This window comes from Dama dama, chromosome 18 (genome assembly GCF_033118175.1).
Source record: "Dama dama isolate Ldn47 chromosome 18, ASM3311817v1, whole genome shotgun sequence".
NCBI lineage: Eukaryota > Metazoa > Chordata > Mammalia > Artiodactyla > Cervidae > Dama > Dama dama.
In genome coordinates, this window is record NC_083698.1 from 57380158 (window position 1) to 57394678 (window position 14521).

General features: G+C 38.9%; 1 protein-coding gene across 4 annotated transcripts in view; it reads left to right on the forward strand.

Moving 5' to 3' along the window:
- ELMO1 (engulfment and cell motility 1) overlaps window positions 1-14521 on the forward strand; it is a 562488-nt gene that overhangs the window by 264545 nt on the left and 283422 nt on the right. For all 4 annotated transcript variants that reach the window (XM_061165360.1, XM_061165359.1, XM_061165362.1 and 1 more), the window contains exon 14: window positions 12375-12479. In XM_061165360.1, coding sequence (XP_061021343.1) covers window positions 12375-12479 — 105 coding nt within the window. The remainder of the gene's footprint in view (window positions 1-12374; window positions 12480-14521) is intronic.

Sequence of the window (14521 nt, forward strand, 5' to 3'; positions counted from 1 at the left end):
AGATCTTTAATCCATTTTGAGTTTATTTTTGTGTATGGTGTTAGAAAGTGTTCTAGTTTCATTCTTTTACAAGTGGTTGACCAGTTTTCCCAGCACCACTTGTTAAAGAGGTTGTCTTTTCTCCATTGTATATTCTTGCCTCCTTTGTCAAAGATAGGGTGTCCGTAGGTGCGTGGATTTATCTCTGGGCTTTCTATTTTGTTCCATTGATCTATATTTCTGTCTTTGTGCCAGTACCATACTGTCTTGATGACTGTGGCTTTGTAGTAGAGTCTGAAGTCAGGCAGGTTGATTCCTCCAGTTCCATTCTTCTTTCTCAAGATTGCCTTGACTATCTGAGGTTTTTTGTATTTCCATACAAATTGTGAAATTATTTGTTCTAGGTCTCCGAAAAATACTGTTGGTAGCTTGATAGAGATTGCATTGAATCTATAGATTGCTTTAGTTAGTATACTCATTTTCACTGTATTGATTCTTCCAATTCATGAACATGATATATTTCTCCATCTATTTGTGTCATCTTTGATTTCTTTCATCAGTGTTCTATAATTTTCTATATATAGGTCTTTTGTTTCTTTAGGTAGATTTATTTCTAAGTATTTTATTCTTTTCATTGCAATGATGAATGGAATTATTTCCTTAATGTCTCTTTCTGTTTTCTCTTTGTTAGTGTATAGGAATTCAAGGGATTTCTCTGTGTTAATTTTATATCCTGCAACTTTACTATATGCATTGATTAGCTCTAGTAATTTTCTGGTGAAGTGTTTAGGGTTTTCTATGTAGAGGATCATGTCATCTTCAAACAGTGAGAGTTTTACTTCTTCTTTTCCAATCTGGATTCCTTTTATTTCTTTTTCTTCTCTGACTGCTGTGGCTAAAGCTTCCAAAACTATGTTGAATAGTAGTGGTGAGAGTGGGCACCCTTGTCTTGTTCCTGACTTTAGGGGAAATGCTTTCAATTTTTCACCATTGAGGATAATGTTTGCTGTGGGTTTATCATATATGGCTTTTATTATGTTGAGGTATGTTCCTTCTATTTCTGCTTTCTGGAGGGTTTTTATCATAACTGGATGCTGAATTTTGTCAAAGGCTTTCTCTGCATCTATTGAGATAATCATATGGTTTTTATCTTTCAATTTGTTAATGTGGTGTATCACATGGATTGATCTGCAGATATTAAAGAATCCTGCATCCCTGGAATAAAGCCCACTTGGTCATGATGTATGATCTTTTTAATATGTTGTTGGATTCTGTTTGCTAGAATTTAGTTAAGGATTTTTGCATCTATGTTCATCAGTGATATTGGCCTGTAGTTTTCTTTTGTTGTGGCATCTTTGTCTGGTTTTGGTATTGGGGTGATGGTGGCCTCATACAATGAGTTGGAAGTTCATCTTCTTCTGAAATTTTCTGGAAGAGTTTGAGTAGGATAGGTGTTAGCTCTTTAAATTTTTGGTAGAATTCGGCTGTGAAGCCGTCTGGCCCTTGGTTTTTGTTTACTGGAAGTTTTCTGATTACAGTTTTGATTTTCGTGCTTGTGATGGGTCTGTTAAGAGTTTCTATTTCTTCCTGGTTCAGTTTTGGAAAGTTATACTTTTCTAAGAATTTGTCCATTTCTTCCAAGTTGTCTGTTTTATTGGAATATAGTTGCTGATAGTAGTCTCTTATGATCCTTTGTATTTCTGTGTTGTCTGTTGTGATCTCTTCATTTTCATTTCTAATTTTTTTTATTTGATTCTTTTCCCTTTTTTTTCTTGATGAGTCTGGCTAATGGTTTGTCTATTTTATTTATGAAGATAATTTTTATAGCCTGTGTAATGTTCTTTTAGGCTTCCCCAGTGCTCAGAGGTAAAAAATCCGCCTGCAATGCAAGAAACCCAGGTTCAATCCCTGGGTGGGAAAGATCCCCTGGAGGAGGACATGGCATCCCACTCCAGTATTTTTGCCTGGAGAATCCCATAGACAGAGGAACCTGGAGGGCTATGGTCCATTGGGTAGCAAAGAGTTGGACATGACTGTAGTGACTGAGCATGCACACATACAGTATTCTATTAAGTGATTCGCACCCCACTCCACCCCACACCCATTATGTAGTTAGCCAGTTCTCCTTTTAGAATAGCCATTAAGGCATGGGCTCTGGACTTCTGGGTTCAAATCCAAGCATAATGTTTGTGTGAATGTAGGCAAGACACTTAACTTCTCTACTCCTCAATTTCTTCATCTTTAAAACAACCATAAGAATTCTACTGGTGTGGAAAAGAGAACATAGTCTCCAAATTTAAAAGCCAGGACTTTGCCGTTTACAAGAGCTGTGCTGAAGGGGGGAAGGAGGAGAATGCTTATGAGACACAATCCAGATCCCTGACTCATCAAAATTGCAGGCAGTCTTACATAAAGTTATATAAAGTATAAAAGTCTTATATAAAAGTGTGTCAAAGTTCCCTTCCCAGGCTTGCCTTTGGTCGGCAAGGAGAAGGGAACTGAAGACACCAAGGTGGGACTTTGCATCATAAGTTAAGGCTACTAAAAATGTTCCTTTCAACTTAACATTTTCGCCACAGGATTTATCCAGTTAAAATTTAGGAATCTTTAAACTCAGTACAATATTTTCCAGGGGAGCAAAACATTAAACATTTACATAGGGCTTGTGTTGTCCAGGTACCAAACATTTACCAAAAATTAGCATTTCTTTGATAGTTGAGATGTTTAACTTTGATTAAAGAGTCATTATTTTTCTTAGCTCACAGCATTGCTGTGAAAACAAAACACTTAGAAAGAGGGTTGGCAAACTTTTCTTGTAAAAGAAGTGTCAGCGAGTAAAAATTTTAGGCCTTGTAGGCCAAATGCTGAAGCAGGTACAGATAATATGTAAATAAATGTGCATAGCTGTGTTCTGACAAAGCTTTCTTTATAAACATTGAAATTTTAATTTCATATAATTTTCAGGTGTCAGAAATAATTATTTTCCTTTTGAATAAAATCAAGATTTAAAAATATAAGAAGGGACACACACTTTTAAATTCAAAACTCTACAAAATTGAGTGGTGGACCCAATCTGGCCCCTGGGCAGAAGTAACCCCTGGCTTAGAATAGTCCTCAGCCACCATTAAGTGCTGTGTGTTAGCTGTGACACTTCCATGGTTAGAGCTGTCATCACCATCATCACTAGCACTATGCAGTGCTAGGTCCTGGAGGTGGTGGGGATTGTAGTACACAAGCCCCTGCATCCCTTTGACCTCCTGAGAATCCATCTGTAGCAGCAGCATCTTGACCAGCTCCTGCCTCCATCACAGAAAAGAGGTTTTGTCTCCCATGTCGGCAGTGGTGCCCATATCAGAGGCTGCCTGGAGAGCTGTGTAGGCTCAGAGGGAACAGGTTCCCTGCATGACTAGCAGGGCCAGCCCTGGAGTGAGGGTAGCACACATTCTGTGTCCTTTGACGGACCTTTTGGCTTGTGCTCTTCCTGGGGATGGGTGAAAAAGGGAGACAGAAAAACCCACAGTGAATAACTGATGCTAGTTCACCTCCTGTTTTAAAACTACAAAAGGTTGGCAAAAAGGGAGTTCTAAAAGGAGCAGTGAAAAAGCTGCTGGGAGTTCAGGGAAGAAAGAGTAGGGTGTTGCTAGCAAGAGCCACGGTGCTTGGGTCGTTGAGAATCCTGCATGCATTCAGATCAGTAGAAAAATTGCAGATATCTTTATAAACCTTGACAGCATTATTTCATTATTCATGAAGGCTTTTTTTTAAAACTGTAACCAGCTTCATTTTAAAGGAGATTTATTCCCAAGGAGTTTTTAATTGAGTTTTCATGGTAATTCTTTGTATTGACTGTTAAATCAACATACCAAATAAACAATATTAGAATTTATTCTTTTATTCAGTAAGTCTCAACTCTGCTTCTTCAAGATAATGAAGTAACAGTGGGCCCAGTTTTTCATAAATTGTATGCATACCACTGCATGGCCTTTTCTGACCTTTTAAGAGTATTTTTTAAAAGGACAATTTTTTTAAAAAACTTTACTTTATATTGGGGTATAACCAATTAACAATGTTGTGATAGTTTCAGGTGGACAGCAAAGGGACTCAGCCATACATATACATGTTTTTTTGACTAAGGAAATTTGCCTTAAATCCAGAATTTTCTGTGTGGGAGCTTCCACAGTATGCGTGCGTGAAGTTACTTATGCTTGTGGTATGTGTGTGTGTGTGTGTGCAGGGTGTGTGTGTATGTGCACATGTGCATATTTCAAAACTGTATTGTTAAGGCTTTTAATAATTCACTTCTGAGATAGAAGTTTCTTGAAGCCAAGTACTATTTTATTTTAATCTTTGGATGAAATTTATCATGTTTGTCTCCCGTGGTGCCTTGCACAGTAGTAGAAATCCAAAATTATTTGATAAGAAAAGGAATGAACCAGTGCTGCAAGGTATCTATTGTCCTTTGATCCAATTCTCTACCCTTTAGTTCTCTGGAAAACATTCTGGCTGGACATCCAGTCCTTGCTTCAGTATTTCTGAAAAGGCTGTTTTCTGCCAATTCTGCTTCCTGTAGCTGCCCTTACAGTGATATCAATCCTTCGGATACCTGAGGACAATAGTGATTGAACCCACAACTCCCATCCTACTACATACCACCACCATCACACCACATATACTTTTCCTCCTGGGCTAAATATCTAAAGGTTTTTTTCCCCCCAACTTTTCTGACACACCTTTCTGTCCAGATATTTCTGCTTCTTCCTGGCTGCCCTTTTGTATAATTCCCTGTGTGTCAGGAGCTGGTTCGCAGTGGGGTCCTCCAGATCTCTGTGTTATGTACATGTATGGCCTCAGCTGGGCCTGGATGGTGGAACCCTCCTCTGTTCTTCTGGCTGTGCTGCTGTTAATAAAACCCAGCCTGTTAGAGCCTCCCGCCTGCCACCTGAAATTGATTCATCTTGGACTTATATTGCGAACTCTAACTCATATTTCTTAATATAGAGTAGGTCATGAACTCTCCTCGGTTGCAGAACAGACCCAGGGAGGGGGTTCCTAGTGACACTGGATAGTAGTGGATGGTCTCAGAGCTCAACTGAATTAGAGGTATTCCCCAAAAGATTAGTTGTGGACCTGTGGAAGGAAGATAAATAGAGCCAAGTTGAAGGTCAGGAAAACCAAAGAGTGACGGGTGGGTGAATGACATTAGAAAGACAAGCAGAGGTGTAGGGGTGTTCCAGAGGCTGGACAAAGAGAAGAGAATGTACAGCTCAGAGGGAGGTCCAGCATGGAAGCCAGATAGTCTGTTGACCTGAACCCTTAGCATCTTTCTGAGTATTTCTTTCATGCAGATCCTTTGTGCTTTACCTAAGAGAATCAAATTTTAATGATGTGGAGTTGGAATCTCATGAATTATTTGTGAGCCAGATTTCCCTTTTTCTGTAGTAGATTTGTTCTTGAATTTTTAAAACAGTCTTTTTATGGGATGTTACATTCCTCTGATTAAACTTCTACTTGCTAATGGGACCCGTCTTCCTATTCTCCAAAGACCTTTTGAACCTAAATAGGAAAAAAAAAAAGCTATAGGGTTGAAGTTGTGACTTTGCCACTTCTAACCAGGATCTTGCACAAGTCACTCTCATCTGTAGGCAGAGAAAAATAACATTTACCTCCTTAATAACTTGCCTCATTGGGTAGTTGGGAAGATTAAATTAAATCACCTCTTTGGAGTACCTGGCACAATGCCCACCTATAGCCAGTCACAGCTATTTTTCTGTTCTTCAATATATTCACCATCTTGCCCACTCTTAGGTCAGACTTAATAAGCTGCCTTCTCTGTATTCATCCAAACTATTCATTTTTATTGAATTTAATGGAAAGAGACCAAGGACAGAATCCAAAGATTTCTAAGGGCTATGTCTAGGACTTTGGAGCAGTGATCCATGTTGGGGGTCAAATAGTCAGATACTGTTAGGAACTTTCTCATATAACTGTGTGAAGCAACCAGGTGAGAGAGTGCTAGGCCTGTATCAATTTGAAGAGTGCATGTCCTCCCTAAAGCCAATCACAATAAAAGTCCCTGCCAAACCAAACACTTTGATACAGGGAATCAAGGTTCCAGTTCCAGCAGTTGGTGAGTATAGGTCCCTAGAACTCTCTTGCATTGGGTTACTGTGGCTTCAGAGCAGAGGTTCTCAAAGTATGGTCCAGAGACCATCAGTAACACCTGGAAACATGTATGAATGCAGATTCTCAGGCCTTAACCAGATCTGCTCAACCAGAAACTCTGGGGGTGGTGCCCAGCAATCTAACTGAATAGACCCTCTATTAGACTCTGATCATGCTCAAATTTGAGACCCAATGATTTGGGAAAGTCTTCTCAATCTTGGCTGGACAATGGAGCTTCAGAAATCCAGTTGCTTGGTTTCCACTTAACAGATTTTGGGTAGAGCCTGGACATCAGAATTTTTCAAAGCTCCAAAGGGGACTTTCAGGAGCATCCAAGGTGGATAAGTGCTGTTGTAGGAACCCGTTGAAATGCCTACATACCCTTTGTCCTGGGTTGGGAGGGGAGGAGTGGAAGGCATTCACAGTTTGGCACAACTCCCACGTGACCTTTTGCAACCATCAAAACCTGCTTCCCCTTGGAGAACATGACCTTCATCTACCAGCCTCAAGAAATAGCCTTGATGGGGCTTTTCCTAGACCGAATGAATATTCACTCAAAGTGATTTGTTTTAAAGGTTGTTTTTAATGCTATATTTGTTCAGCAAATGTAGGCACTCATATAGCACAAATATTAACTCCTAAATCCTCAAAGGCTTTCTCTGTGATATGCCATCTGGCAAGCATTATTGTAATCATCTCTTTATTATCCACACTAATGAAGGACTAGCATGGCTTTGGTAATTGAAAAACACAGATCATTTAAAAATCATTCAGGCTTGTGCCAGCACTGCTTTCCCAACCAGGAAGCATTCAGGAGTAAAAAATATTGACTGATTACAGGTTCCTACCTTCCCTGTGGAGGTACTAATATATATTATTTTAGTCAGAAATTTGAGAAATAGAAGTGAGAGGCTTCTAAATTATAATTCCTTTTCTGAAAAAGGAAATTTCTGTTTTCTCAATAAGAGGCCAAAGCACAAAGCAGATAAACAGCAAGTATATTTATAATGCATCACACCCTGGAACCAGTCAGTTTAAAGCTTGATACTCAGGGGATCATGGGACTCAGGGATACTTAGGGAAGCTGCATGGGACTCAGGGGATGAGTGGATATGGATTCGAGATCTTACTTTGATTTTACTTGTGTTATTTGAGATGAGTCATTGCAGTCATCTGTAGGTCTCAAATTATGGTCCCCAACCAGCAGCATCTGCGTCACTTGGGAACTTGTTAGAGATGCAGATCCTCGGACCTTACTCTAGTCCTCCTGAATCAGAGGGGCCAGCAATTGGTGCTTCAGCAGAGCTTTCAGGAGATTTGGTTTGGGTGCCTGCTTAAGTTGGAGCACCACTGTTCACTAGGTGCTTACTTTTCTTAACTACAAAATCAGATGACCAGCCTAACTTATATATGAAGTCCACAATTCTCCAGTGACCTCCAGTGATTTGGGCCTGGAACAGATTTAAAGATTCTCTGTCTTAGACCTTGGATGTGTGATTGAAACAATTCAACTTAAAAAAGTGGCATGAGGATAACAGAAGAGAAACAGATCTCTAGGAACACTAAACACAAACCGTACGTAGGGTGCTCGCTATAAAATAAATCAGGCTATCTTCAGTTGGTTGGTACCATTTTCCCAAAGTGAAAATTCTTGGTGCCTTGGAAACGCAAGCGGCTGCTCCGCCTTTCTCCAGGGGCTGAGAGCTGTCTGATGTGATTCAGGGAGCAGCACTTCTACAGGCTCTAACAAATGGCATTTCAGGAGGATGTACAGAGGTACACAGGCTTTGCAGTAAAACAACGGAAATTTTCAAGTCATTTATCAAAGCACTTGCAGCTTCCATTTCAAGACAGGTGGGAAAAAAATAACATGGAACAAGAAAAGAAAATAAATCTGTATCCAGAGCATATCATAAATAAGGAAGGAATAGGGGAACTGTTGGCCTTGCTGGGTTCTCAGATTATTTTCGTCACAGTATAGAGAGTTCTCAAATGTTTTGGCAAGTAATTCTTATACTTTTTCCATTATCAGAATCTATGCATGTAAAATAATTTCACTGGCTGTTAAAACCAAAAGAGAAAGAGGAAAGAATCATTTCAAGGAGAGAGAGGCTGGAAGAATGATACCCAGAGTTAAAAAGACAGAGACAGAAAAAAACTAGAGTATAGTTCACTCAAAAGGCAAGTTATTTTTTAATCTAAAATGCAGTGACGCTTCATAATTTAGAGCAAGTCATAGAAAATCAAAGGCAATTTTCTAATTGACTTTTGTTTATTAAGAGCGTATTTGTTGGAGACAATAAGACCTGGTTTATTGAACATGAGAGAGACTCTGGTCTGTTATGTCTGGGAGGGATGGAGAAATTAGAGCTTTTATTGAAAAGGATGGATCACAGACCCACTTTGCCTGTTTGAACAAAGCATTGACTGAGGAAAACTACAACTGAGAACCTGCATTGGACATCTTTGTAAAATTTCCAGAGGTGTCTGTTTGAACAGCAACTGGACACTAAAATCCTGGTTTAAAGCCTGTGGCCTTAGTTCAGATTCTGGTTCTGCCACATTCTGGCACTAAAACTAGGCAAGCTACCCAGATTCTCAGTGCCTCAGTTTTTTACTGGCAATGGAGGAAAATAATAAAGACCCGCTTTGTGGGAATTTTATGAGGATTAAGAGTTAGCATCTTCAAGGTGCTTTATATAACACCTAGCAGATAGCAGGCATTATTTTATTGGGACTATTTGCTAAATAGCCACATGAATCTTTAAAAGAACTATAAAAATATACTTTTTCTTTACTGTAAGACCTTCGAAAACAGCAATGCCCTATTTGATACTCCCATTGTGTGCCTAAGGAAGTGTGTAATTGACTGAAAGAGGCTTCTTGGGGTCCTGGGAGCACTGTTCAAACAAGACTGATGACCCTTGACCCACAGGGCCTTCTCCTTGGTCAGCTTTACTAACAGAGCTTTGTAGGGTTGTTCAAACTAGATTCAGAGAAACTAATTTCTTTTTCAGATGATTGTCTTTCCATATACTTATTTTTGGAATAGATTCATAGACCAACACTAGAAATAAGTCTGAAGTAAATGTCATGTTTTTCTCTTTTATTTGGCACACTCTCCTTTGTTGGCTCGACCACGCTGTGTAGCAGCTAATATTGATTAGCCTACTTTTTTCTCAAACTTTTCTCAGGCTATATAAAGTATAAATGACTAACAGTACCAAAATAAATGCATTCAACATATAAAGGGAAAAAGTAGGAACAAAAGCATGTGGAAACTTGTTGTACAAGCAAGCCATTGCCTGCACTTCCAAGTTCAAGTTGCAAGTTCCTGGGCACAATTCTTATCTCATCTGAGCTGCAGTTTCCTCATCAATGAAATTCATGCAGCCACTATGGAAAACAATATGGTGCTTCCTCAAAATCTAAAAATAGAACTACCATATAACCCAGCAATTCCATTCCTGGGTATATATCCAAAGAAAACTGAAACACTAATTCAAAAAAATACATGTATCCCAGTGTTCATAGCAGCATAGCCAGCATATGAAAATAACCAGTGTCCAACCACAAACAAATGGGTAAAGAAGGTGTGGCATAGATGTAGATATATGTGTGTATACACACACACACACACACACACACACACACACACACATATACATACAATGGATTTCTACTCAGCCATAAAAAAAATAAAATTTTTTTTATTATTATTTTTTTATTATTATTTTTTTATTATTATTTTTTTTTTAAATAATAAAAAAAAATAAATAAATAAAAGTCTGTTCTGTACAAAAAAAAAAAAAATAAATAAAATTTCACCATTTTTAACAACATGGATGGACCTGGAGGATATGACATGAGTCAGATGGAGAAAGACAAAACTATATGCTATCACTTATGTGTGTAATCTGAAAAATAAGACAAATGAATGACTAGAACAAGACAGAAAATGACTCACAGATATAGAGAACACACTGGTGGTTACTAGTGGGGAGAGTGAAGCAGGGAGGAGCAGAATTGGAATATGGGGTTAAAAGATACAAACTACCATGAATAAAATAAAATATACAAGGACATATTGTATAGCACAGGGACTATAGCCAATATTTTATAATAACTTTAAATGTTGAAATCAATATAATGTTGTAAATCAACTATACTTCAATAAAATGTACACCTAAGAAAAAATATGAGATGAATTTTGGAGTTTTCTACTCCAGAATTAAAAAAAAATAAAACAGCATTGTATTATGAAAAATTAACAAAATGAGGATAACAATAGTGCCCACCACCTATTTATTAGATGAGAGAACCCTAGTGAAACCCAAACTAGTGCTAGCCCTTAAGAATACTCAGCAGATAGTAACATTTGTATGTTACTTGTGTTCTTGAAAATTGAATACATTCAAGTCAAAATAAAAATGTACACATAATGAGGGCAGTTCTACTATTCTCTTCTAAAGAACTGAAAATATTACAAGATTTTCATTGCAAGTTACTTTTCAGACTACAGCTTTGATCATTTATTTTCAGCATTTTGCTTCACCCACCCACCCCCACCCCCCGCCCCCCCCACTTTTGAATACAGGTCTGACTCTGGTACACCAGTGAGTATCAGATTAAGGCTGAATCTCTGCCTTAATCAAAAGCACTGCATTTGATGTGCTCAATGATTTTCATTTTTGTTACAATTTTATTTATTTTATGAAATATATCTTTCTTATCCTAACTAGTAGTACTTTGGTATTTAAAAATTTTTTCAACATTTTAACAAACAAATCAGGTTAAAGTGCTAAAATAAAATTTTGAAGTCACTACACTGGCCCAAATTGCTTTACAGATATGGACAGAGGTTTCTGGAAATTGTGGAACTGTGGCCAGTAGGCAGCCACTGTCCCATAATTTTAGATGTTATTAGTTCATAAAACAATGTCAAATCAGCATGGAAAAGACAACTTCTATGTATTCTTGAAGGAGGTAGAAAAGTGTGGGTTGTTTGAACAAGTGAACAAAAGATTCTTCCTGTATGTAAATTAGAAAAAATCACCATTGACCAAAATTTCTCTGGCAGATCAAAGAGTCAGACTGTTTATTAAGAAGTATTCAGAAACAAAAAAATATATTCTTTCATACAAATTACCTAGATTATGAGGAAAGAGTAGTTTCTTTCATATCTCTTCAGCATTTCTTTTCCATTTCTTTAGCAGAAAAATGACTTCCCTCAAATCATTTGCGTATGGGCTAAGTTGCTTTAGTCGTGCCTGACTTTGTAAAACCGTATGGACCATAGCCTCCCAGGCTCCTCTCTCCATGGGATTCTCCAGGCAAGAATAACCCATGGAGTGGGTTACCATGCCCTCCTCCAGGGTATCTTCCCAGCCCAGGGATGGAACTCAACTCTTACATCTCCTGCATTGGTAGGTGGGTCCTCTACCACTAGTGCCACCTGGGAAGCCCCCCAAACCATTAGCCATTTAGACCTGAATTTTCAAGACAGATGTTGGTGATCATTTTTGACAGTTAGCTGTGGAAAGTGGTTTACTGCCCTGACTAGGAGTCTCTGGTGGTGTTTACTGAGTAATCTTGAGCATATGGACAATTTGTTGGGCATATTTATAACTATTGTGGGGTGTTTTTTTGTGTGTGTGTGGTTCTTGACACTGTGTGGGTGACAAGGCCAGAGCACTCCCTGGAAGTAGGCAGATGTTAGGCCTCTGTGAACATTTGAATTTTATAGTCCTGTGTCTGCAGAGATCTGTAAGTCTGGACAGTTCATAAACACCATGGACTGGTGTGACCATACTTTACCCTCACTCATGAGGATGAGGAAGTTAAGGTGCAGAAAGGTAAATGGTGGACATACAGCTTTATCCCAGGTCTTTCTTCCCAAATACTATTGGCTCCAGTAGAGCACAGTCACCAGAAATAACTGTTTTTCCATTATTTTCTTTTCTTGCAGTGTCACATGTCTAAGAATAATCCCATATTTTGATTTTCAGCTGAGTCTCCCAACCCTGGGTCTAGAAGCTGGTTTTGACGCACTTGTAGAAAGAAGCCCCCATCGCCACCCCAACAGGCTCACATGGAGACAGCAAATGTCCTACTTGATTATTTGGAGCTTGCCTTGTGGTACTTTGTGGTCTTGTGGAGGGAAACCAGACCTCTGGTGGTTAATGAAATCTACTGAAGAACTAACCTGATCAAACCTTTTGTGTTAATCACAGAATCATGTCAACCCCGCCATGGACTTTACCCAGACCCCTCCTGGGATGTTAGCTCTGGACAACATGCTGTACTTCGCCAAGCACCATCAGGATGCCTACATCCGGGTAAGCATGTGGCCTTTTTCAACTGTTGTAGGTTTTCTGCTGACTTTGAATTTCCAACTTGGATATATGGAGGGATTTCCCTTTAGATGAGTGGCCCCAGAGTTTTGCTTCTGTTAATTCATAAAGTAAAAAATGAAAATTAAGTGAAATGAACACCAAAGTAGGGATTTTTAACTTTTAGTTTTTTTTTCACATGATGACATTTTTAAAATATACTAGATATTGGAAAAATATTTTATATAATTCAGTTATTTGATTATGGCAAAATCTCTTAACCTTAAATAACAAAGAGAAATGGAAATCTCTTAAGACTTCTCTGACTTCTTGAGAAGAGTCTCAGGATTCTATCTAGTACTGCTCTGTTCAATCTAATGCTGTTATCTAATAAGATAAACAGAGAAGTGTGGGAGAGATGGGGAGGGAGCAGAAATGCCTTCTTGCATTTAATAACAGATCAGTGAAACACCAGCTACCAGGGCAGATTCCTTTGTGGGTGGGGCTAAAGGAAAGTAGAAGGTGCCCAGCCCTGCATCGGCAGGAAAGACAGAGTGTGAATGAACTGGAGCGTGGAAACGGTGACAGAGAAAGTCTGCCCATCAAGGCTGCTCCACTGGAGGCCCTGGATTTGTGTTGACCTCTGTCCCCAGTCTCTAGAGAGAGGACCACAATTGGGTGAGGAATATAGATCCGTGATTGAGATGAAGGAGGATATGAATAAATGGGCAAGGGCATTGGTGAGTGGTTAAAGTGATGACTAGATATAAGCTTAGAAAATAGTCAATGAATGAAAATTCTAATGCATGAAGACTAAAGCTGAAATCGGAGTAGGATATGAGCCTGTATGGGGCTTCCCAGGTGGCGCTAGTGGTAAAAGAACCTGCCTGCCAATGCAGGAGACTTTAAGAGATGTAGGTTAGATCCCTGGGTTGGGAAGATCCCCTGGAGAAGGGCATGGCAACCGCTCCAGTATTCTTGCCTGGAAAGTCCCATGAACAGAGAAGCCTGGCAGACTACAGTCCATAGGGTGGCAGAGAGTCGAACACAACTGAAGTGACTTAGCACATGAGCATTGACCTCAGACATTCTCTGTTGGATCCCTCTTAACACTGGCTTTATAGAGACCAGGGTTCAAGACCTTTCACTGTTGTTACCTGCTGATGTAAATGTGGGCCATTCCTTTTGAATGGCCTATAGTTTCTTCTCCAAACTAGGGAGTTTTATTCCCCCAGGCAGCATTTGGAAATGTGTGGGCATGCTTTTTTTTTTTTTTTTGGTAGTCATAATGCCCATTGGGGTTCCACTGGCCACAACCCTCTAAAACATGGGACAGTCTGCACCGTGAAAAATTATCCTACCCAGTAGTGACTGCTTTGAAAAAAAGTCGTGCCAGATCTGAGTTCCCTGTAAGCACTGTCAGTTCAGTTCAGTTCAGTCGCTCAGTCGTGTCTGACTCTTTGCAACCCCATGGACTGCAGCACGCCAGGCCTCCCTGTCTATCACCAGCTCCCGGAGTTTACTTAAACACGTGTCCATTGAGTCGGTGATGCCATCCAACCATCTCATCCTCTTCTCCTCCTGCCTCCAATCTTTCCCAGCATCAGGGTCTTTTCAAATATTTTAACTTTATCTGTTTTTCTATATATGCAATTTGACAAGCTTTGACTTACATTGAAACATTATTTATAATTTAATTATATGAAGGATTTTGTGCATTCCTCTGAAAGTTTTATGCACTTCTCAGGTTCTCGGTTAGAAATATAATTTTCCATAAGAAAATAGTTTTTTCAAAAGTTTAATTTGTTTTATATGTGCATACATTTATTGCACAGATTTTTTTCTAGGAATGTAATTGCTCCCACAGTAAGTAAATTAATATTTTTGAGATACCATGTAGTTTAGCCTTGGAGAGTTGAGTGTGAAAAGAAGCCTAATAGAAATTGAATTTAGCATTAACTGATTAATGTTTGTGGATGAATGTTTCTAAAATTACAATATTGATGTCAATATATTGTTAATTGCATAAGGAGCATATGTCTCAAAAA